This window comes from Cupressus sempervirens, chromosome 3 (genome assembly GCF_028749045.1).
Source record: "Cupressus sempervirens isolate cs-2001-9-10 chromosome 3, ASM2874904v1, whole genome shotgun sequence".
Lineage (NCBI taxonomy): Eukaryota > Viridiplantae > Streptophyta > Pinopsida > Cupressales > Cupressaceae > Cupressus > Cupressus sempervirens.
In genome coordinates, this window is record NC_143120.1 from 636293120 (window position 1) to 636319921 (window position 26802).

The window sequence follows — 26802 nt, forward strand, 5'->3', positions numbered from 1 at the left end:
GTGCTTGCTGTACAGGCATGTTCATGTTCGAAGATGCACTAATGATAGCATGTCAAGAGGAGGAGGTTCGGGAGCAGCCAACTGGTGGTGATCATTCATAAAAGGATATCATCAAGTCACTTTGAAGGAGGTTGCACACAACACAGACTTAGACCAACTTGGCCTTTAACTATTTAGTTTTTTGCATCACTACACCGTTGACAGAATTTTTTAAAATAATACGATAGAATCCTCTTCAACTAGTGGATTTTGACCAACTTAGAGGATTTCCTCTAGCTTCCCAATAGCATGCCTTATCATTGGTTGATCAAACTCTTTACCTTGTGAAGCAAAATCTGGAGCAAAGGGACAAGAAAATACTGGTGACTTGGTAGAATCCACCTATAACAAGGAATTACTCAAGTCCATAATCTCTTCTTGCCACAACAATGTGATTTCCATGCACACAGCCAACATTCAGTGACCTCTGATCATTTCTTCATGGTACTGAGGCGAAGATTTGATATTAAAAAAGATGGTGCTCATGGAGGATTCTTTCATCCATCCCCTTCTATGCTTCCTTCAGATGTTCAAAACAATGTGCCTTATTATCCTCTGCCAGCTTGTTTCACACTTTGATGCCCGTGGTCATGTAGCTACTTCAATTAATACCATGTGGCAGGATTATAAGGGAGTTGGGGATTCCATTAAGATTGGGCACAAATTGTAACAAAAAAAGAATTTTTTGTTGATTTGTATCAAGGCTCCTTGTTAAACTCGTACTTTGTTCATTAGCCACCTACACATGAAAACTCAATCTCATTGTCAGTTTCTTGTCTTACCTAGGTTGCTCAATCTTAGATGGATCACTTATTCTCAAGGTTGCATGGGTACTAGTACCCACACCCCTGGTACTTGTCCCCACATACCAAGTACCGGATACACGTATCCTAAGTACCGGGTACTCGGTGGAGAGCATCATAGCTAAGGACCTTGATTAGGATTTTTGATTTTTTTTTTCTAGAATTTTTGTTTGCATATCAGGTTGTTGTTTATCAAGCTTAATGCAATACCTAATCAGTTTGAAACTTTGATACAATATTGATTAACAATAAACTTTATCACTGTTCAAGTCAGAGGTTTATCACTTGCAATATGTCACTGTCATATGATTTATGATCTTCTCGTTCATGTTTAAAGTCTGCCTTCTCTATTATGCATCTAATCATTTATCATTTATTATCATTACAAACATATAGCAAATCTGAAACTGAAAACAATACAATACATTTGCAAACTTTATCACAGTTCTTGTTTTGAAAAACCATTGTCATGACTCCTAATTTCAGATTTTCTATAAATATAAAAGTATAAATAAAAATAAAGTTTGACATACCCAAGTACCCCTGTCCCCTATTATGAAAAATAGTTGTACCTGTACCCCGTCCCCATGCAACCTTGCTTATTCTTTTAAATGCAAAGCTAAGTTTGAATGTGAGAAAACTTTTATCTTCACTCATTGCAATTCCCAATATAAATACAAAGAGAGATTGTTGCATTTGAAACACGCATAATACACAAGCAGTGCTATTACATATGGAATGATCCCAAAAATTTAACATGGTATCAAAGCAGATGACAATCCTGGAAAAAAAAAATTGGCTTTATCTATGAATCATAGAATTCTGAAGCTACTAAGTTTGAGAATGAAATATTATTCCTGTGCATCTAATTGTTTTTAAATATTATTGCCAAAGATCATTACTAATATTATATGGGAAGGATGCCTTATGTTAATATCCTTTATTGTATTGTTGTAAGTTAAGTTCAACTGGAGAATTCGTTGAAGAATCAATACATTTGAAGCCCTATCTCTTTAAGATTGTATTGAGTTCCAACCTAAGCATCAATAAGTCATAGATCAAAAGGGCAAGTCTGTTGACATTTGGACAAAAAATTAATTGTCCAACACCGCTTCAATATTACAGATGCCTTGTTTTATCACTGTAATTAATAGCAATGGCAGTGTTGATTTATATTAACACGTGATATAGTTTGCAGACTCCACAATATCCCAAACTAACTATTTATCTACAATGGAAAGTTTTGTTGCAATATATGTAACTCACTGCAGTAAATACGGGAGTAAGTATTTAATTATTGTGATACTTTGAGGATTTGAATTGTGTTGGATAGAGCTGACTGTCATGACAAGCTGCCATCAAACTCTAGACATATCGAACCATTGAAAATTTGATATATTAAAATATTACATTGGTCTCTATAATCGTTGAGGATCATAGCATGATTACTAGATAATTATGGATGTCTGTTGTGTACTCCTGAATATTGAATTTATATTCGACATCTTCCCCTATATTGGTGACTCATCCTTAGTATTGGCAATTACTTAAAATAAATTGTTTCTGCTGATGGCAATTTATTAAGGACACTGTGACAAGGAAGCTTTGTCCATCGATTTGAAGGAAAGATTTTCTGATGCTTCTATCGCCAGAGATTGAGCAATTAGATTTGATGTGTCATTTACTGTAGTTTGTAAGTTCCAGTTCACGCCTCAAGGAGAATCATTGGAGATAAAACACTATCGCAGTCACTTGAGCTAGGTATTATTATTCTTGCAGAGGACTTTCTGTTGCTGCATGAACTTTGTGTTAATAAGGATTCCAGGCTTTGGTGTAGCCGTATGAGGTGAATTGTCAATTGATCTAAGATCAGGATAATATATTCATTAGTGATAGCTCTTGAGTGGATAATTTGTATGAAGACTTTCCTTGTTGTGCATGGATTCTCTACAATTTCTTTGTTGGGGAATAGCTGAATAAAATTCCAATACATTCCAACTCATATTTGGGTCAAAATATGTCTACTTGAAATTCTAAAGATGATTGAAGATTGTCACACATATTTTGGGCATTGTGACTCTCTAGGAAGAACCCGTAATCTTCATTCCTAATGTGGTTGGCATTGCTGCAGCTCACAAGAGACACACCTTGGTTCATTCCTTCAATCTCCTCATCATCATGCTAGAGTATTGGAATACAAGAGGTTGACGGGAATACTCACTAAAGTGCTATTTCATATGTGTCAACATTCATATGTTGTAAGCTCCTATCCGGTTGACCTGTATTAGTATTCTGTTGGTGATTAAAACAACAGAGTATGCTTAGTGTAGACTCAACAAATTGGACATTCTTGCTTTACCATGTCATTTCTCTATAGAAAGGTGGTTGGGTTTGAAGAATATCTACAGTAGAAGTTGTGAATTGGAATGATTGGAATGTACTGGCTTGTATGCATACATGAGAGATGGTACGAACTTTTAATTGAAAGTTGGAAGGTAAAGATAATGACACTTAACAAATTTGTGGAGTTAGAGAAGTGGATTTATGGATGTTGTGGTGGATGTATTATTATGGATATTTGATAATATCAGAGATAAGACATGAATGAGAGATACCAGTGTAGAACACACTCAGGATTATTCTCAAAACATTTTTCTTTGTGTGTCCAAGTACAAGATCATTCTAAAGATTCTAAGCATTATAAAGTGTGACTACTTTGTGTTAAAGATGAGCATTACCAGAAGATCTGAGTCTCTTGTAAGGCTCTGAGCTGCAAACTCAACCTGATTGCTCCTATAGCATCCTCCCATAGTGCAAATAGATTAAGGTTCTGAGATCTATTAAACAAAAAGAAGTTTGCCATAATTGATGTAATGCAAAATTGTTCAAATATATAAGAATGGGAATTTTACACTCTAGGGGGAATAATAACCAATGTTCCATTCCCATTGTTTGACAAATGCTCATATGGAGGCATTTTCAGATTTGATGCATATGGACCTTCATTGGAGCAACTTGTCTCAAGGATGTTGATGTACAAATAAGTATTTAGTATCCTAAATATTACCTTTATCTATTCATTGCAGTCTCTCTCTTATATTGAATTTCTATACGTACTATAAGAGTTACTTAACTCGATCTTTTCCTTTAGTCTCCCAGTATGTTCTTGCAAGAAAAGAAGAATGGTGCATTAGGCATGCTACCAAACATTGTGCAAGACTCAATCGTATGACAATAGCTCCAAAGATATTTTGTTCTAGGATTCATTAGTCATTTGATGATCATGCTAGATAAAGTGAGGCTCTTGAAGCAAATATCTTTGATGATTGAGATTTGTTTTATATCAAGAGGGAGCCTGATATTTCATTAGAGGCAACCTTAGACAAAGCGAGGGAGCAGATAGAGGATATGTTTTAGTTGAGTTTTGAGGATCTTGATCATATTAATTCAAGAGTAGACTATGCTGAGATGGTTTCTGTAGACACCTAAAAACCTTTAGAAAATAAAGTATTTTTATTTTCTGAAAAAGTCCTGATGACATCATCATTTATTAATTAATTAATTATTTAATTAATTAATTAATTTTTATGCCATTAAATCCCTTTATCTTAATTAAAAATATTTAATTAAGGAATCCCTCCCAAAAATGTTTAAATCTTATTTAAACATTATTTCCTTATTTATTAATTATTTAATTAATAAATTGACCGAAAATCCTAAAATAAATTAAAAATTTATTTTTTGCCCAAAACTTGGCCAATTTCTTTATGACCAATAACCTCTTCCAAAATCTTCTAATCCTTCTTTAATTTCGATTAAAGGCTAATCCCATCATTTCCTACCCTTAATCCCAACTCAAAATATTTAATTAAGATTAAATATTAATCCTCATGTTTATTAAAAAAATTTTAATAAATATCTCCTCAACCCAAACCCTTGAAATAAATAAAACTTTATTTATTTCCTAAAAATCTAATTTATCCTCATCCTAGGAAATTCTAGACTATTCTAGAAAGTCTTTATCCTCATCCAAAGTCTAGACTCTTCTAGAAGATTTCTTTAAACCTAATCCTAATCCCCTCCTAACCTTGTCACATTCCCTAAACATGGGTTAAAACTTACTAACCCAAGCCAAAGTTAACAAATATCTCCTCCTTCACCCACCCTCATTAAATGCCATCCACTTGCCTATCCCTAAGCTAATCCTAAACCATCCTAATCCATCCTCTAATCATTTGCACAAGCCTAAGCAAGCTTAAAACCTTCCTAATCAAGTCCAAGTCGAATTTGCTCTCATCACCCTCAAAATATCTCAACCATAAAACTTTATGAAATCCACTAGGCCATAAATGACTCTTCCAAGCCCTTTTATTGCTCTTACAAGTCATTATGAGGGTCTTTATGAAGATTTTATCCCTTGAGCCTCCTTTGTTGACTCATCCTTCCCCTTTCTTCCATCTTCTCACCATGTGACATGTGTCACTCCTTGATTGGTTGTAAGGAAGCACAATCCATGTGCTCTCCTCTCATGCAATCTAAGCCCTCCATGAGCTTTTTTCCATCCTTGCATCTGAGCCCTTGATCCCTCAAGCCCTTTGCCTATTTAAGGAATCCTCTCCCAAGCCATTTTAACAGAATCCATGAAGTAAAGTTATAATGCTATTTTGAGAGCCAAATCCATACTAAAGCCATATATCCACACCAAAAATCCACAATCATCCATTGAAGCCTTTGGAAGCATATTGAGCATACATCCTATCCATTTAGATAAAGCTACTCAACAAGAGAGCTTTTTATTGAGAGAGTCCATTAATGGCTCATATTCTCAATTGAGAGCTCATCTTAGTCTATCTTGAAGTTTATGAATTTTGTTTAGTTTGTAGAAGCTTTATTTAAATTTGGTTTCTATTAGCATACTAACATTGCTCATATACAGTTTCTCTACTGATCAGAAAACTATAGCAATTAGAAAGGACTATGATTCATGGGATGAAGTTCTATGTATGTAGGCTGCAAGGGCTTATGTGGATATCTAGACTCTAACATTCCTAGATAGATGAATACTTGTTGAACCAAGAAGCATGACACAACTTGTTGCCAAGAGGTCAAAAGGATGATATCAGATTCAAAGGGAGTCTAACACTTCATCAAAGACAACCTTGTACTAAGAGGTCAGAAAAGTAGATATTAGATGCATAGGAAGTTTGACTTCATGTGAACTTTTGATATCATGTGTATGAATGTATGATTAAATGGGCCTTCCCGTTGTGTATGTCATGATAAAGTGACGCCTTTCAAACGATCATCACTTGTATTTGCAAAAGTTATTGAAAGGTGACAATCTTACAATAACATAAATCTTTCTATCGTGATATACATTTTATATAATGTTGAAACAAATCATGATAGGTTGTATCTTGTAAATCAATAACTAAGTGTTAGATGTCGTTCAATTGACAATCTATGAGTTGTTTGTATAGATATATCATAGGTACTTGGTAAATATCATGTGTTGATATTCAGGAGGCCATTACTCAGATATTTGGTGAATATGATGTGTTGATACTTAGTAGGCCATTACTTAGATATTTGGCGAATATGATGTGTTGATTTCAAGAGGCCAATACTAAGATATCAAAATGGTGGAGATCTCCTGATCAAAGGTATACTTAAAAAATTTCATTCCTAATATTACCACTGGTATAATATTTAATCATGTGTTTATCCTCCCTAGCTATGCTGAATATCTTGTGTTGATATTCAGGAGACCAATACTCATGATATCAAAATGGTGGAAATCTTCTGACAAAGGTATCCTAAAAATTTGTCATTCCTTATATTACCACTCATGTAATATCTCATCCTATGTTTATCCTCCCTAGCTAAGAGGGAGTGTTGATGTTCTGTAGCTTTTGTCAGATAAATCCTATGGGACTAAACTATTGAGAAATCCTTTCGGACTTCTATATAAATATATATGTATATATACATACATATACATACATACATACATATATATATGTCTAAAATACTATTAAGGAGAAATTAATATAACATATACATGGTCAATAATCAATTATTATCATATTAATCTCACCATAATGGGACATGTCTCTCTCCTTGCCTCATTCCCAATATAAATACATGAGAGATTGTTGCATTTGAAACACACATAACACACAAGCTATGCTATTACATATGCAACGATACCAGAAATTTAACAAATGTGAGTCTCTTCATATTCCCAAATGTACGTCCCTTCGCATGTTGCGTGTCTTTTCAAATTTCCAAACATGTGTCTCTTTGCATGTCACATGTCTCTTCATCTAATGAATAGCAAATGAATCTTATTAAACCATGAAATATCATCTCAAGTAGATATTCTCTCTTACAGCTATAAAACTTCAACACTCCCTAAAGAGAGAATATGCACATGTCTTTCCATCTCTAACATGATAAACATAAGAAGTTACAACAAAAAAATCAATAACAAGATCTCATAACAAGCTTTCTCAACATTAAATTGTCATCTTAGTATGACATTATTCATGGCTACTCCCAAAGCATCAAATAAACGAAAAACTAAGTCATGCAATCACATTACTTCCATGGCTACTACTCCCAAAGGGCGTATCCATCTTACTACTCAGAGGATGGAATGAGGGCCTCCACCTCGTACTTCTCCTAGAGATGAATGCATGTCCACTATGCCTACCTGGAGAGGTTGGATCCACTATACCTACTCGCAAAGGGTGGAACAAGATATTTCACCTCAAACATCTCACAGAGAAGAACTCATAAGGGATTTCACATTGAACTTCTCTCTAGAAAAGAGCTGATTAACAAGGGGTTTCACCTTGAACTTCTCCGCTATAGAGTACTCAGTAACAAGGGATGGCACCTCAAACTTCTCCCTCTCAAAGAAGAACTAATTATAGTAAATAACAATGTAACCCAGGTGCGTGCACTCGGCTCAAAACTCCGGCGCCCCCGGTGCACGTAAGCACCTGGTACGGGTGCGTCACGCACCCAAGCACCCCCGCCAGTAGCTTTGCCGCTACTGCACCGGTCGAGCACCCGGGTGGGAGGTGGTGCTCGAGTGCGCGAGTGCTTCTCGGGTGCTCGTGGGGTGCTTCTTGGGTGCTCGCAAAAAAGTTTTAAAAAACAATAATTTTTGCATTTTTTTTTGTTTTTGTTTTTTAAGTATGCTAACCCTAATTGGGTGTGGGTCCCATGTGGTCTATTTGAAGGCTTAATAAGACCAATAGATTTCATTTTCATTTCACCATTTTGGAGTAGCAAGGAGCTAAGTGAGAAAGAGTGTTTGGAGGAGCTTGTGAGAGATTAGTGGGTGGTTTTGCAAGGGATTGCAAGATCAAAAGGAGCAAGAGGAGCAAGAAAGTTTGATTTGGCAAGTGTCTCCTCAAGTTCAAGCCTTCAAGGTAGGTTTTTTTAATTTTACTTAGTTTTGTTGGTTTTAAAAATCAATTTATAATTTTTAAGTTTAGTATTTATTATTTACTATTTAGTTTTACTAAGTTACTTTCAAGTTTCAATGTTCATTCTTGAATCTTGTTGATAGTTGAATCTTCTTAGTTCTATGATTTTTTATTTTATTATCTATATTAATTTTAAATTTTTCAGCATATGCCATATTGCCATATTTTTATTTAGTATTTACTTTTAGTATTTAGCTTCATTTTTTAATACTTTAAATTTTTAAATAGTAAATGCTAAAATTAAATAGTAAAGTCTTAAGTTTTAAATTATTTTTACTTGGGCTGAAATGTATCATGATCATTTTTATAATTTTATTTTCATTTTGTGAAATGCAGTTTTATAAATGGCTTCTAGATCCAGCCAAAGTGCAGAAGACATGAAAATTAATGAGCCAAGTGCATCTGATTATGAGCCTGAAGGAAGTGATCATGGGGCTGATGTAGGTGGTCAATTTGAGCCTGAGGAAGAGCCTCCTTATGTTGCACCAGGGGTGCCTTCTACTGATTGCCCTTCAGAGATTTTGAGGAAGTATGCTAGGGGTCCTTATGACCCAAAGTCCCCTCTTAAACAATTTGCTACAAGAATTACATGCCCTACACCTTCAGGGGGTGGCACACGCAAATGGAAGTGCAATATATGTGGAGCAGAATGGTTTGGCAGCATTACAAGAGTTAATTCACACCACCTTTTTTGGAGTGGCTATGGTGTGAACCCATGCATGTTCTTGTCAAATCCTGAGAATGTCAAATACAGAATTGAAGTGAATAAACTATGGGGCATTCCTGATGATAGTGATGTTCTAGTGCCTAAATCTTTGTCTGCTAGGCAACAAGTACAACATATACAGCAGTTACAGGGGCAGTGAGATACATCTACTCGTATCTTGCATCAGAGAGCAAGGACTATGTCACCTACACCATCATTCTCCTCACCTACACACAGTTCAACAGGGGATAGCAGTAGGGGGAAACAAAAAGCAACCACAAGTCGTAGTGATAGTAACCCCATTGCTCATTTATTTAACATGCATGCAAGGGACCGGTTAGATGACGTTGTTGGTGATTTCTTCTTTGCCAATGGCATCTCTACACATGTGGCTCGATCTCCCTATTTTGTGAGGATGATGACCATGGCAGTGAATGAGGGAGAGCCATCATATGTGCCACCAGGTGACCACAAGCTGAGGACTACAGTGTTGGATAGGGCCTATGACAAGGTTGGGATCTTGATGGAGCAAATGAAAGCATGTTGGATGGAGTCAGGTTGCAGCATTATCATGGATGGGTGGACAGACATTAGTCATCGTCCGCTCATCAACATTATGGTTACATGCACGGAGGGCCCATATTTTTTGAAAGCAGTTGATTGTTCAGGGCATCATAAAGATGCTGATTTTCAATTTCATGTGCTTAGGGAAGCCATTGAGGAGGTTGGACCACAAAATGTGGTCCAAGTTGTGACAGATGCAGCACGTGTGCAAAGCTGCAGGGAGGCTTGTTGAGGCAGCTTATAGGCATATTTGGTGGACTCCATGTTGTGTGCATGCCATGAACAATGCACTCAAAGACATGGAGAAAATAGAGTGGATTAGAAAGGTGGTTAATGATGGGAGAGAGGTGCAGATGTTTATCTGCAATCACCATACATCACATGCACTTTTCAAGAGCTTCGCAAAGAAGCAATTCCTGAAATCAGTTGAAACCAGGTATGCATCCTATTATATTCTCTTGGAGAGAATGATTGAGTTGCAAGAGCCATTGCAACTCATGGTTATGACACAAGAATGGAATCGATGGCCTAAGTCCAAAACAAAGTAGGGGAAGAGGGTAAAGGAGACAGTGAAGAGTGATCAATTTTGGAGTGATGCAAAATACATAGTCTACATCATTACTTCAGTGTTTCAGGTGATACAAATATGGAGATGCAGATTCACCTAGCCTTGGAGAGGTTTATGAGTGCACTGATTCCATGATTGGGCAGATGAGGGTTGCTGTGCATGAGAGAGACCCCACTCTAGCATTCTATACGGAGCACATTGAGCCTATCATTCACCGTAGGTGGGAGAAGTTGAATACTCCTTTGCACATGGCTGCCTATGCATTGAACCCGAAGTGACACATACCTAGGCCTGGTAGAGTCACACCACTTCAGAATGATGAGGTGAAGAATGGGTTCTTTCGATGCATTGCCAAAATGTATGATACTGAGACTGCTAGTGAGATTCGCACCGAGTGGTCCGAATTTGCTAGTCCTTCAGGTAATCCTTAAATCTTGATTCAGTGCTCTCAACTCTTTATAATTATAAGTTCTTTTAACAATTAATTGTTACTTTACTTATAAGTTATAACTTTATTTAAGTTATTTATAATTTTAATATTATGTTGTAAACTTTAAAACTTGTAACTTGTAGGATACTCGGATATTGCAAAGGTGGATCTCAAAACCATGGCACAAAAGAATCCCATTTTGTGGTGGAAATGTCATGGGTCACAAAAGTTAAAGATCACCTCACTAGCCATTCGACTGCTTTCTCAGGTTTGTAATACTAATAACTAATTCCAACCCTTTACAATCTTAACTTGAAGAGTTTTACCTTGCTGATTTTAATTTATGATTCATTGATTCAATAATTATTAATCATCGATTTACCATTTATCATTTGTTACAAATTGTATGAACATTTGTTTGTAACTTGTAAGTTGTAACTTTCAACTTTGTTATCTCAGGTGTCTAGCTCCTCAGTTGCAAAGAGGAATTGGTCCAACTATAGCTTCATTCACTCTGTTAAGAAGAACAGACTTACCTCTAAGAGAGCGGAGAAGTTGGTTGTTGTACATGGTTACTTACGGCTCAAAGATCACAAGACACGCGAGTACAAGGAGAGCCCTGCAGCACAATGGGATGTGGAGCCAGAGGATCCAGCTCAGATTGATGAGGATGCTGATGCAGAAGCCAATGTAAGGCTAGTTGGTGTTCCTTTAGAGGATTAGGATCTTACCCATGAGGAGTCTAATAGTTCCAGTGATGAGGACTTCGGCATAGGGGATGATTAGAGAGCACTTGAGATGATTCCATTCTCATTATTGGCATTTTGTCATTTTGTTGATTATACTCACTTTGATATGGCTATGATACATTATTATTATTTCACTATTTCATGCTATTTGGCTCATTGTCATCATGAGCATCTTTATGATATATGATATTCATAAAATCATATTTCAACAATGAATTTTGAATCTTGCATCTTGAACTAAGTTAATTTCTCAAATGGTCATTAGTAATAATAATGGTTATGAAATTTCAAGTTTCAAGTTTGAACTTATGGTTTGTGAATCCCATTTTAATTTTCTCTATTCATTGTAGTCAACTATATTTGGTATGTTAATGTTACATTGTTATATAATATATTTAAGTATCATTTCATAATTAGCATTTTCAATCATATATATACTATACAACCCCCTCCCCCCACTCCCTCTCCCCCCCCCCCTCACACCCTCACCGTCCCCCTGCCGTCCCCAGATTGAAGCTATTTTTTTTCCGCACCCAAAACTCGTCCCAACGTCCCCCCGCACCGACGCACCCCCGCGTCGGGGTAACACTGGTAAATAATAAGAACAACAAAACCCACTTTATGTTCTCCCCTCCTACTCTACAATGAAGGATTTTGGCTTTAGTGGGATGAGGCATAGATAGAGAAAGCAAGTAGAAGCACCCCCTACGTAAGCCACCTTGGTGTATGACCATGTTGACTACCCATCGAGGCCAAGGGAGCATTGGTTCCAATCAACTCTTGGGCTTAATGTGGAAATTGCTCCGGGTAAACCTATCTTGTTTCTTTTCCCCAACCCTAATGCATTTGTATAATTGCTTAGCTGTCGATTCATGAAACGAATCCGATTCGGGTACGTGAATTGAATCCGTGGATTCGGAATTTTTTCCCCAATTATGATTCGTGGAGGACTCGTGTCTATATATATTAATATAAATATATATATACTAAAAAATGCAAGAAATATACATAACTCTAAAACTAAATCATTTCATAGTATGAATCTATGAATCTAGTATACTTGATAATTGATTTATTTTCACGATTATAAAAAAAATCAACACATTCACATTGAATTACTGAATTACAAAATGAAGTTATGATCCTTCAAAATCCTCGAGCTATGGCTTGGATCCGAGGAGGATCCTTGATTCTACCTGTGGATCCTCGAACTGTGACTTGATCCGGGCATGATCCTTGATTCTGCATGTGGATCCTTCAGTTGCGGCTTGGATCCTCAAGGATCCGGGCAGGATCCTTGATTCTACCTGTAGATCCTCAGGCTATGGCTTGGATCTGGGTCGGATCCTTGAGGATCCAAGCCACAGCCTGAGGATCCATAGGCAAAATCCAAGATCCTAAAGGATCCAAGCACGAATCCAGATTCGGCCTGGCTAGGATGAATACGGCAACAAAGTATAATTGGTTTCAATGGACCTATCTTGTTTCTCGTCTAATCCTAATAATTGTTAAGAATATATAAATAATGTGTGTTTCTTGGGTTAGGATTGTCAGACTCAAATCTAGGGGTCGGATCCTTGAGGATCCAAGCCACAGCCTGAGGATTCACAAGCAGAATCCAGGATCCAAGCACAAATCTGGATCTAGCATGTCTAGGACGAATCTGACAACAAAGTATAATTGGTTTCAATAGACCTATCTTGTTTCTTGTCTAATCCTAATAATTGTTAAGTATATATATAAATAATTTATGTGTGTTTCTTGGGTTAGGATTGTTGGATTCAAATCTAGGATCACATCCTAAGGAGATTTTTTTTTGGTAATATGTAACACAAAACCTAATTTGCAGGATTTGTGATTTTAGGGAAAATTCGGAAGGGAGCATTACAATTTATTCCCAATTTTACATTAAACGATTGGCTTCTTGTAAAGCATGTCTCTCAACAATCTCAAGACATATGGGAACGTCTATAAATGTCACAATTTTTCGCACAGAATATTCTAACATCACTACACTAGCCCCAAAACAAACCTTATAAATTGGAAGTTTCCTAGATGTGTCTAATAGTTTATAGATTTTATTGCTTTGTCCGCATGTTGATAATTGGTTGATATTTAAAGACATAAAGAAAACATCATTAACATATATTCTCTATTTTGCACGTGTTGAGGAATTTGCATCTGTGATAGAGAATAATAATAGTTGTTTAATTTCAGTATATATATCAGATATGTACTTTACTGTTGTATCTACTGTTCTTCCTTAAGAATGTAATTTTCTTATGACTGATTTTGATCTGATAATTTCAATGAAACAATATTAAATTTCAAATGAGTTCTTGCAGTTCCTTGAACACTGACACAACAGTGTTTGTTGATTTATAAATCGTAACTTTGTGAACAGATGGAATGCTTGCTGAAGTAATTATATTGCCACTGTTATTTTTCTTAGCAAGCATCAAAGATTCCTTATTTATATTTATAAGATAAGTCATACCCACGTAGGGGCATGACTCTACGTGGCTTATGCCATATAGTCATGACCCTACATGGTTATAACTAACAAATTAATTATCACCTTAAACTGAAGTCAATCCATCATTTCATATATATGCAAGTCGATAATAATACTATCGACTAACTTTATCTAAAGTCACAATATACAATGGTGCTCGATCATAGGGTGCTTGCTATGCAATGGAAACATGGTGCAAAGAAAACTGTTAAGGAATATCTACCTCGAGCAAATAGGAACATCAAAACATAACTTGATTGTTTCTCATAAGTTCATAACAGTGAGAGGCCCGAACTGGCATAATCACAAGTATCTGGAATAGCTTGTGATATTAGTATGTGACTGAGATTAGATATATGCATATACATGTGTGTGTGTGAATTTGATTCACATACTGATATCAGATCCAACCGAAGCTATTACTTTAACATCCCTCTTAGTGAGGGAGGATACGATCAATACCTCAATCTCAATAAATTATATCAAGAGTATTAATCCACAATGATATCCTTTTAAGATATAGTCTATCTAATTTCTGGCACATTCCAAGACAAAAAGTGGTCTATCAAATAGACAGTCTTGATCTTGACAAGAATCATGATTTCCAGCTCATTCCGAGAGTATAGTCTATCATTCATTGTCATGACTTCTGGTACAACTGGGGACAAGTTAATGTAGTCAATCATGACAAAGGATCAAGAGCTAAAAGAAACAACCCAACAACTATCATGGTATCCAGCTCATTTCGGGATAACAACTTAATGAAGTTGATCATGATGCTTTTGTTATCATAACAACTAGCACAATCCAGGACAACAACTTAATAAAGTCAATCATGATGCTTTTGTTATAACAAGTCAATCTAATGTGAAGGTCGTCACCTTACATAGAGACCATACACTCAAAAGAAAGATCGTCATCTTTCACAATACACGTGCACAAGAATAATCACGAGAAATATATATATAAAACAAAACTGAGTTTTAATATCAGGAGTTACATTTACATCTTAGCCCTACCATGTTTACCTCAGAAATATTCCACTTTTAATTTCGCAGGAGGTTTGATAAATATGTCAGCAGTCTGCTCTTTAGAGTCAATATATGCCAACTTGATAACATTTATGTTCACCGTATCCCTTATGTAGTCATAGGGAATTTCTATATGCTTGGACCTTTTATAGAAGATTGGATTTATAAAGAGTTTAATATAGCTTTGATTATCACAATGGGTAAGTGTGGGATGCAGGGATTTCCCAAATAGTCCGACCAATAACTTCCTTAGCCATACTGCTTCTTGAGCTCCCATAGATGCTGCTATGTATTCTACTTCTGTGAATCTCTGAGCAACTGCAGATTGCTTCTTGCTAAACCAAGATACCATTGCAAACCCAAGACTAAAACAACATCTTCCAGTGCTTTTCTGATTACTAGAACTCTCGACCTAGTTAGAATCAGAAAATCCAAGAAGTTGTAGCTCAACATGATCATATTTTAGGCCAAGTACAATAGTGCTTCGTAAGTACCTCAAAATGTGCTTGGCTGCCATGAGATGTATCTTCTTAGATTCACACATAAATTTACTTAGTCCGTTCGTAGCATAAAAAATATTAGGATGAGAATTCACTAAGTACATTAGAGATCCAATAATTTGTCTGTAGTATATAGGATCAACAACTTCAAATTCAGACACTTCACTCTTGAGCTTAAGAAGATTTGTATCCATTGGTTTGGACAATGGTTTACAATCCATCATGCCAACATTTTTTAGTATATCAATAGTATACTTGCCTTGATTTAGGAAGATGTAGTCTTCCTTCTGCCATACTTCTAATCCCAAAAAATAGTGAAGTAGACCTAAATCTTTCATTTCAGATTCCGATGTAAGATCTTGTTTACACTTTGCAACAAGGTAATCTTTGCCTATTATTAAAAGATCATCAACATAAAAAACAAGTATTATCCTATCACCCTTTGATTCTTTGAAGTATATATTAGGGTCAGCTTCATTTCTTGAGTACCCTAATTTGATAAGATAACTGTCAATTCTCTCATATCATGCCCTAGGGGGTTTACATACATGTGTGATTTTGTCATGAATAATAAACCCTTCTGGTTGTTCTAGGTATACTTCTTCAATGACACCATTTAGAATGTTGTCTTTACATCCATCTGATGTATCTTCCACCCTTTGGAGGTAGCAATTGCAATGATGGTTTTGACAGAAGCAACATAAGCAAATATTTCCTCATAATCAATTCCATCCTTTTGGGAGAATCCTTTAGCCACAAATCTAGCTTTATGTTTTTCAATACTGCTATCAAGTGCTTTTTTAATTTGAAACAGTGGATTTGTTTTGGGTCTTGGTACTATGTCCCAAATATCAATTTTTAGTATACATTGATATTCCTCAATCATGGCATCAATTCAGGCTTGAGATTTTAAGGCTTCTTCAGCATCAAAGGGTTCTAATTTAGTTGGCTCATTTATATGAGTGACATAACATAAGTGACTTCTTGTTTTCTTATTTTCTCTAAAGATTTCATCAAGAGCCACATTATTTTCTTCAATCATTTTTGTTGCCCATAATGGTTGTTTCTTGTTGAGTGAATTTGAGTCATTCTTAGGATTTGAGATTGTGGGTCCATTATATTATGTACAATTTTCCCTCTTAATCATAGAACTTTCATCTAGTTTTGGGATGGGTCCATCATTTGATTCTTTTATATTTTTGGAGTATTTATATGCAACATCTCCTTCAAACTTAACATCTCCACTTATTTCAATTGTCCTTGATCCTGGTATGTATACTCTATAAGCTTAGGAAAATTCACTATAGCCAACAAATATGCCTTTCTTTCCTAAGGGCTCCAGTTTAGTCCTTTTCTCTTTATGTATATGAATGTATACAGGACACCCAAAGATTCTTAGGTGACTTAGATCAGTTTTGATCCTTGAGAAGACTTCTTTAGGTGTTATGTTTTCTAGAAAGGAATGAGGACATCTGTTTTCAATGTATACTACAGTATTGGAGGCTTCAGCCCAAAATGTTAAGTGGAGATTTTGGTCATGCATCATAGCCTTAGCTGCTTCAATAATGGTTCTATTGAGGATCATATGGTATTGTATACTCCCTCTTAATCCCAACAGATATGGAGAAACCTTTGAAGTTTTCATAAATGTATTTTCCTCCATTGTCAGACCTTAGGGTTTTAATTTTCTTTCCTATTTGATTTTCTACTGAGGCTTTAAACTCTTTGAATTTAGATAGAAGTTCATTTGACTCCTTTGGTTTCAGGAAGTAGATCTAGGTTTTCCTGGAATAATCATCAACAAAAATGAGATAATACAAGTATCCTCCTAGAGAAGGCATTGACATAGGTCCACATAAGTCAGTATGAATGAGTTCAAGTACAATCTTAGATTTATGTTCACTATGAGGGAAAGAGGTTTTGGAGTTCTTTCCTAATGCACAGCCTTTACATGTTCCTTCATGTTCAGATTTAAGGGTAGGTATGCCTTTTACAATTTTCTCTATGGGGTAGAGCTCAGAAATGTAAGTGACCTAGTCTTCTGTGCCAGATTTCATTATTCTTTATGACGTCATGATTTAGGGCTAGATTTTGAGTGTTGCATAGTTTATATACACTTATCTCAGAATCCAATAAAGATTGCACTTTTTATGTTTAAATTTTCAGGCCAAGATAGGACCTTATCTTCTTGGAAGGTAATGTGATACCCTTGATCTGCTAAACCTGAAATAGAGACTAGATTTCTCTTGATACCTGGTACATATAGGACATCCTTTAAATGTAAGGTAACTCTAGTTTTCAGTTGGACTGAACAGGTCCCAATTCCTTTCACAAGGTAAGTGGAGTTATCCCCAATTGTGACTTCTTCAATGGAGTGTCCTTCAAAGGTTTCAAATTGATTTCTAAAGCTTGTTATGTGCCTTGATGCACCGTTGTCAATTATTCAGGCATTTTTATTGGAGTTTAGCTCACTTGATAAGGCAAGAAAGAATAGTGATTTTTCAGGTTCCTTGACTTCAAATACATTGACAAGGGCTTTCTTCCTTTCTAGACAATACATGTGTACATTGACAAGGGCTTTCTTCCTTTCTAGACAATACGTGTGTACGTTGACAAGGACTTTTTCCCTTCTAGACAATACATGTGTGTACAAATTTTTCACATTTAAGACATCAAACTTTTGAGAAATCTCTTTTCTTATAATTTTGATTTTCCTTCCTTCTTTTCTTAAAATGTCTCTTCCTTTTATTGTTAGAGTTCACATGTAAAGCTTGAACTTCCTCTTCCTTATTTGGTATGATTCCTCTTGTAATTAATCGTGACTCTTCCTGAGTGCAATCATTTGAGTTAATCAAATTTAGTTAGAGTAGGACGAGCACTAACCCCTTGAATGAAGGATTCCCAAGTAGTAGGTAGCCCTTTAAGAGCTATCAGGGATAATTCTTCATGGTTTACAATATTTCCAAGAATAGAAAGCTGGTCCCTTAATTCTGATATCCTCAAATACTATGATGTGGCAGTTTCTCCTTTGTTCATCTTGATTGAAGAAGTTGAGTTTTTAGAGTAAGCCATCTCTGCTGGTGTTGTTGATTTCATATGAATTTTGAATTGTCATAAACATTTCATATGTGGTTGATGATTTTGCTACTTATGGAAGAATGTAATCTTTTACAGAATCAATTATAATCTTCATAGCTTTGTTGTCGTGTCTTTTCCATAAAGTTTTGTCAGACTCATTTCAGGCATGATTTTGTTATCTTCCACATATTGCTCTAATTTGAGTTTTCTAAGAACAATTATTTCTCATATTCTCCACGATACGAAATTTGATGCTCCATCAAGTCTGTCTTCTAATTCGACTCCATTCACCATGGTTGCTCTTTTGAGTAGATTAAATAATTCAGGAACTTTGGAACAATTTTCCACAATTTGTTTTAATCTCTATCTAACAACCTGGCTCTGATACCATGTTAAGGAATTTGGATCTGTGAAAGAGCATAATAATAGTCTTTTAATTTCAGTATATATATCAGATATGACTTTACTGTTGTATCTAGTATCTACTGTTCTCCCTTAAGAATGTAATTTTCTTATGACTGATTTATGATCTCAGTTTTGATCTGATAATTTCAATGAAACAATATTATATTTCACATGAATTCTTGCAGTTCCTTCAACACTGATACACCAGTCTTTGTTGATTTATAAATCATTAACTTTGTGAAAAATCGAATGATTGCTGAAGTAATTATATTTCCACTGTTATTGATATATTTCTTAGCAAGCATTGGCGGTTCCTTATTTATATTGATAAGAGAAGTCGTACCCACGTAGGGGCATGACCCTAGGTGGCTTATGCCACATAGAGAGAGTCATGACCCTACACGGTTATAAGTAACAAATTAATTATCACCTTAAACTGCCGTCAATCCATCATTTCATATATATGCAAGTCAATAATAATACTAGCGACTGACTTTATCTAAAATCACAATGTGCAATGGAGCCCGATCATAGGGTGCTCAATATGTAATGGAAACATAGTGCAAAGGAAACTGTTACGGAATATCTGCCTCGAGCAGATAGGAATATCAAAACATGACTGTTTCTCATAACAGTGAGAGGCCCAAACTGGCATGATCACAAGTATCTGAAATAGCTTGTGATATTAGTATGTGACTGAGATTAGAAATATGCATATACATATATATCTATGTGTGTGTGTGAGTACATTCATATGTATGTATTTATGTGTATGTGTGTGTGTGTGTGCGTGTGCGTGTGTAAATTTGATTCGCATACTGATATCAGATCCAACCGAAGTTATTACTTTAACAGCATGAAGTTTGAACTATTTTTGGAAAAAAAAAATGTGGTGGAAAGTTTTTCTTAAGAAATCAAAAGTAATACATGTAAGAATAGGAAAGATTAGGCAGGTCTAAAATGCCTTAATGCCCAAAAAAATTATCAATCAACTAAAATGGGACAGAGAAGTTGTACAAAATTGTAGCTTGCACTTAAAAACTATATGTATATAGAACATAAATATAACACTAACAGTAAAATTCCAAAAATTACATACATTAATTAATTCACACATTTTTCTTAAATGGCATCCCCATCTCATACCCAACCATCTCTTATCCAAAGATTTGTAAGGTACTAAATTTATCTTCGAAGCTAATTAAAGATCTAATTAAGTGCTAATTTTACAATCTTTAAAATAGGATAACACTTATCTCCTATGGACAACAATGCGCATTACACCACCCAAGTTTTATCAAGGAAGACACAATAAATTTATAATTAAGTACGGCAAAATTCGGATTTCTAAAGCACTACGTAGTCAGACAAAGATTTGGGTTTTAAACTAGAAGTTTTTTTTGCCTAGTAAAAGCTAGATAGCATTAATAGCTCAAAAAACTTTACAGTATCATAATACCACCTCAAGTGTGATAAGTTTATGATAGTAGTATCCCATTCCCTCGAGACTCAAGAGTGTATAAAAGGTTAAACTGGGGAAAATATAGTTGCTGGGGTACACTAGCAGAAAAGGCTGGATGCAAAATATTGAAGACATTGAAGAAAGAAGCACCCCTCAGTAGTAGCCTTTAAGGTTAATTAAAAAACAAAAACGTCATAGTACAATCAAAGATTTTCGGACTTACCTGCCATTCCAATCACAATGATAACAACTGGCTTCTTCTTGAAGTTTGAAGGCCCAGACACCACCTTGCTTGATATGGAAGATGATGATGATTCAGCCGCTTCATTTGATATAGCAGGAGGCTCCAAGTGCTCTGCTTCACTCATTTTCTGTACAACACAGAAACCCTTGTTAGCACTAAGAATAAATCCTTACATTGAATGATAGAGTATATATTTCAAACTTAAAACCGTTGGCAGCTTGAGAATTGCAAAACACCACTAGAAAAAATTGTCAAAAATTATTTGTCAGGTATAAGTACCCGTTCAGACGATTTCCAAAAGAAGTGAAATGTAATATGGTCTTAAGCAGTACTCAATTTGGTTCTTAGAACCATGCGATGTTGAACCAATGTCATTTATGTACCAGTTAACAACAAAATTGTTTTTGAAAGAATAAAACACACAAAAATTGATGCGGCATGCGACAATGTACAGATTCCCCATAAAATAACTCAAACCATTGCAAGTGACTTACTTCAAGAGTCTGCGAAATTTGTGTTGTGTTGCCGACGATGCCGATGAAAGAAAACGGGCAGGACTTGCAGGAAAAAAATTCCGAAACCCTACAAAAGCTAGAATACTTTTTTTTATGAGACGACCCAAAATCACTCTCCCTACAGTTTCTGCTTCACTCCAATCAGTGTAAGTGAAAAAAACATAACTGAAAATATCCCGGATTTAGAGCTTCTAAAGGCCTGAGGTTTTGCAGCCTCATAAAGAGTTGCGGAGTAAAATTAGTTTTTAGGCGTGGGCAGTAAACATTCCATCTGCCTGCAACTTGTTTTTCCAGTGTTAGACAACTTCCGAAAGAAAGTTACTCCAAAAAATAGTCTACCAGGCACTCTTTGGGAAGATATTGGGAAGATATTTATTTATATAAATGAGTTCAACCCGCTTGTGATCAACTCCAAAAAGTATACATAGGAGCCAACATTTCTTGGAGGGCTAAAATTCTTATTGCTCAGCTTAGAACCAACTCTCAACAACTTCGTTGTGAGACCGGACGTTGGAAGAGGCCAAAGGAGGTTTGGGAAGAGAGAATTTGCAGATTCTGAGAAAGTGGAAACTGAACAGCACTTTATTTTAGAATGTGAAGCCTACAAAAGTAGTAGAAATAAATTTGCGAACACTATATGTGACAGTTCTTGGCATAACCTATTCAACGAAGAGTACATTGAGGAATTGGGTGGACTCATCATCATCCTGCACAAGCAACGAACATTGTTACTTAAGTTTGCTTGAGTTGTCTTACTGTCCCATAGGCTATTTTTAGCCTCGTGGACGTTATAATTTTATCTATCTATGTATCTATCTGTTGAAGTCTAAAACGTTTTGGTTTGTTTTGAATGACTTGTAAATTTACTTAGGTAAAAAAATTTAGTTAATACCTTTACAAATGTCATTGTGGAAATTACAAAATGGGGCTAGTTATTATTATAATTATTATTATTAATGTGGAAATTACAAAATGGGTCTAGTTATTATTATTATTATTATTAATGTGGAAATTGCAGGGATGTGCCTAGCTATTAATGAATGAATTTTTTCTTCAATTACTTCAAAGGTGTAAATGCATCATCATGCATGTTCTTGGGGACATGAGACTTTTTTTTTAATAGGACAATATAATATATGTGAGAGGCTTTTTATATATCCACTAAGGAATTCATATAACTATAAAAATTAATGTTCTTTATTAATAGCTAATTATCACTACCCGCAGGGATTAATATTTTCCTTGTACCAAATTTCATTACTTTTATCCTTCGAAAATTGTGTTAAAAAGTATCATATGGTTTATGCTATGGCTAGTTGTTTGTTTACTAGCTTATATACATATTCTATATATATATAATAAATCGAGAGATATCCTTTGAATATATATAAGCTAGTAGCATTCTCGATGCAATGTGTTTAACAGTTAAGCAATTTGTATGTTGTATGTAGGATAAATATTTAGAAATCACATGCAATGGAAAAATTTAGAAATATCTTATTTTTCTATAAGCTTTTTTAGATCTTCTGTAAACTTTTTAAAAATAAGATATTGAAAAATAATAAGTTGTTATATATTTTTTATTTACGTATTTACTTTTTAAAAAATTTCTAATATTGGCATTAGAGAAAGTTTTTCACTACTCTAAAAACATCTTCAATTTCAATTTAAAAGTAAGAAGTTTCTTTATCTGTGTATATTTCTTTATTAGTTCTAACAAGTGGCTCTTCAATATTTACAATTACACAATTAAATACAAGCAAACATCCTTCTTTATAGCTATATGGACAGATGGACAAACTATAAATTATTACTAATTCTTAAAATATAAATAAGTGTGACATGTCAACTCATTATCCAACCAGCTCACCATTTTATAAAACATTCAAGTAAACATCAAATTTTATTAAAACAACCAAATGTTTACATTGATGAATGCTTCCATTGTAGCAAGCCTCTCGGCTTAATTACTCCTGCGTATTAAGCCAAGACTAATGTTTTCACTCCGATGCATTTGGCATTAGTTTGCTTTGAAAAATGCTCATTGTAAAATATTTTACATGATTCATAATGTTTAGCAATCCTTTTATTTTTAGTTTTTATTTATGTAAAGAATATTTCTTTATTTTGATTAGTCCTTGGTTTTTTTGGTGGGATAATATTAATTTTCAAATTTAGAAATTAAAAAAGTCTTGAATAGATAATTTGTAATGTTTATTAAATATTTTTTTTGGAAACTTCTCATGATTGACAAGAGTTTGTAATTAAATAAAGTTCAAAAATAAATAACATTTACAATGCCTCCAATTGAACTGGAACTACTTTGAAAGAGTTGTATTTGTGCCCCAAATCGGTCACTTTAAATCTTTCCAATATTTATCTATAAGAACCATGTCCTACTCGACAATTGCCACATCATACAATTTTGAGAATCACAGAATTAAACAAATAATGACTCAGTTGAAAAGTCAATAACCATTCATTATCCAATAATCAAGATTTAACAATTTAGTTTGTCAAAACTAAATATAATTACAATATAATGACTAAGATGTTGATCTACTCATCAAACATCCACCGTATGCCCATCATATGCATGATCAAATAGTACATCAAGATCACTATAGATACATTATCAATTTACATAATTACATCATAATCATCATCTCGGGATGATAGTTTACAATACATCTATGAAGAGTTTACAATATGCTTCAAACATGTGTCCTTCTGTAAGATCCGATCTTCAAAGCCTTTGGACGTCGTCCATTTTCTATCTAAGATGGGAGTGTGGCCCAAACACTTTTACCACACCAACCACATGGTGTTTAACTCCCCCAGGGTCCTTCCTAACACAAAGAATACCCCAACCCTAGCACAAGAAGCCTAGCATTTCAAAATGAGAGGATTGGATGGATCTGGTGCAGTCGTGAAACATACTACTTCCACATATGTCTAGTAGCGTAATCACAGAATGTGACAGGGAAAAAGAAAAAAATACACTACACATCTAAATATATGCAGTGAAATAGCTAAAACATATCCACCAATATATAACAATAAAAGTAAGCATACCTACACATATGCATTACACGAATAACAACATATCATATGCAGTAAAGTAAAAATGGATTGGCCTAGCACTTAATGCCATAATTTACTGAAAAGGAGAAACAAAATGTAATGAATCCATCTTATTCATAACTCGCGAGCAGAGAGAAACAAAAACACAATGAATGCATCTTTGACCCTCCCATTTTGCCACATCACACCCATCCCATAAAGGGGTCTAAACACACTCAAGACAAATATCATGTAAATGAATTTATAACTCAAAATATGTATGCTTGATTGTCTACTTGGCCTATCAATTCCCAAACATACTCTGAATGTTTGTCTCGGTAGTTATAAGTTTAGGATTTTTGATCTATGGAATATCAGCAATGTCATAATTCTATGATTGCAAAAGAAACATGGTATGCCAATAGTTGAAGGTTTTGGTTTAAACCTAGACAATCTTTGCATTTACAACACAATTATTTTCATCGAATGTGAAAGAAAAATGAACACTTTTAGCTTATTGTGTTTGCTACACCTGATTCCAAGGCACCAACGACATTTTAAACACAAAGGCATCCTACCTTAGCAACTATTATAAACATATTTGTCTTATAGCTATTCAAAGGTAATAGTGTGTAAATATAAATCTACGCTTCCAGTGTTAAACAAAAAGATGTTCATGGCTCAATTCAATGTTACGATTATCATCAAAATTTTCCATCTACAAAGGAACTTAATGCAGATCCAAATATAGAAAGGATACAACAACCAACAATTTAAGATGTGATTAAACATTCCCTATCACACTTTTTCATTCATTCTAACTTGTATTGATTAAAAGATCAAGCAAAAGAGTGCAGAACCTGGTAAATTTGAAGGTTACTAAATTTGATTTTCCCCAAGAAATCTTCCCTCTACCAACACCTATGTTCGTTCCCAACGATAATTGATTATTTAATCCCCTGCCTTGGGCATAACTGACCTAATTTTTCCATGAATAAAGCCTTTATTTTCTATTTCCTTTATGTATATACATATATACATATTTTTATTTTTATTTATTTATTTATTTATTTTTCCAGACTCTCTATAGATATCACTATTTTTTTACTTATTAATGTACTTGATGAGATTCGCATCCCTTATGATTTGTCATTACACTCACATTTCACACGTAATTAATGTAATTTCTTCTAATTCCAATAATTAGAGCACTTTCTTGTTTAGGAAAAAAGAATATTCTTTTAGCATTGAGTAAAGCATACTATAGAACGATATTAAATTAAAGCACACATATAAATATATTATGTTTCTTTCATCATTGAAATCCATCATTCAAAGAGTTAGGGTAGAGAAAAAATGCCAATTCTAAGTAAATGCAACATTCAGAATCTAAGTGGTGTGTGGGCTACAAAAGCTATTTGACCATCCCCTTCTGAGGAGCTAACTTCCTCTACCTTGGCCAAACCCTCGTCTCGATGTCCTTGTATCCACTCAGACACTCACAACAACAAATGAATCAATATCCACCATGAATCATATAATTAGATACAAAAACCACTAACATAATCATGAACCAACATAGCATAATCATATAACAAATAAAATGCAACATCCTCATAAACATATATCTATGCATTCAATAAATCATCGAATCACATTAATTAATGCATCACACGTTGAACCAAAAATTAGATAATCAACTCTAATTCCTCCTCAATCCATGTTCAAAACAAAATTTGACCAGTCAAAGTTGACCTGATTGCCACACAAGCAAGTAATAGGAAAGTCAACAAGCAGGACATGACATCATCACTCGTATGATGCAGAGTATTATGTGAGAGACATAAACTTTAAATTGGTTGAGTAGATTGGGGTAGCTAAGATCATTTTCATTAGATGACATGGATTTATCTAGTGCCAGAGAATATAGGCCCCCTGATGTATCATTTGTCAGACAACTCACCCTTTCTGTGACTGAATATGTTATGTTTTTGCTCTTTCCTATGAGTACAATAGCTTGAAAAATATGTTGCCTCTCTTTTCCATTTGGATCTCAACAGCAATAGTAACAACGATTTTCCTGGCAGAAATACTAATCAAGATTATCACGGCATTTCAAATGCTAGGTTTTAGTGCTTGCGCACTTTCTGAATTCATTTTTCAGATTAATAATCTTCCTGCGAGTATTTATTTTCCCTCTTTAACACATTTGGACCTCTCTAAACTTAGGGTTATTCAATGTAGAAGTCATGCAATCTCATGCAATATATTGTTTTTAGTCACGCGTGATAAACTTTCAACATAATGGATCCCTTATGATGTAGACTATCTCATAGATTATTAGTTTTGATAGGATATATCACTAAAACAATTTTTGAGAAATATATCATCATGTTTTTTCAGTTTGCTACAATATTTCTCTTTAATTTCCCCTATCACAAATTTTAATATTTCCTTTTCTTTTCTTTCAATTTTTACTATATATAATGTATAGACCCAAAAATTATGTTTGTAATATATGTAACTAAATGAGAGGAGACTCACTTTATATAGTTTTAGGAACATCTACTAATACTAATATTGAAGAAAACCCAATTTGTGGACTATTAGTAGCGCATAATTTTGACAAAT

At 34.6% G+C, this 26802-nt stretch overlaps 1 protein-coding gene across 1 annotated transcript in view; it reads right to left on the reverse strand.

Annotated features, from left to right (window-relative positions):
- The window catches only part of LOC149568287 (GPN-loop GTPase QQT2-like), a 114771-nt gene extending 93312 nt beyond the window's left edge, over nt 1-21459 (reverse strand). The window contains exons 1-2 of the mRNA XM_089821267.1: nt 21088-21459; nt 20573-20720 (exon numbers count right to left, since the gene is read on the reverse strand). Of these exons, the coding sequence (XP_089677393.1) occupies nt 20573-20717 (145 nt within the window). The 5' untranslated portion in view covers nt 20718-20720; nt 21088-21459. The remainder of the gene's footprint in view (nt 1-20572; nt 20721-21087) is intronic.
- Nucleotides 21460-26802: the final 5343 nt, after the last annotated feature.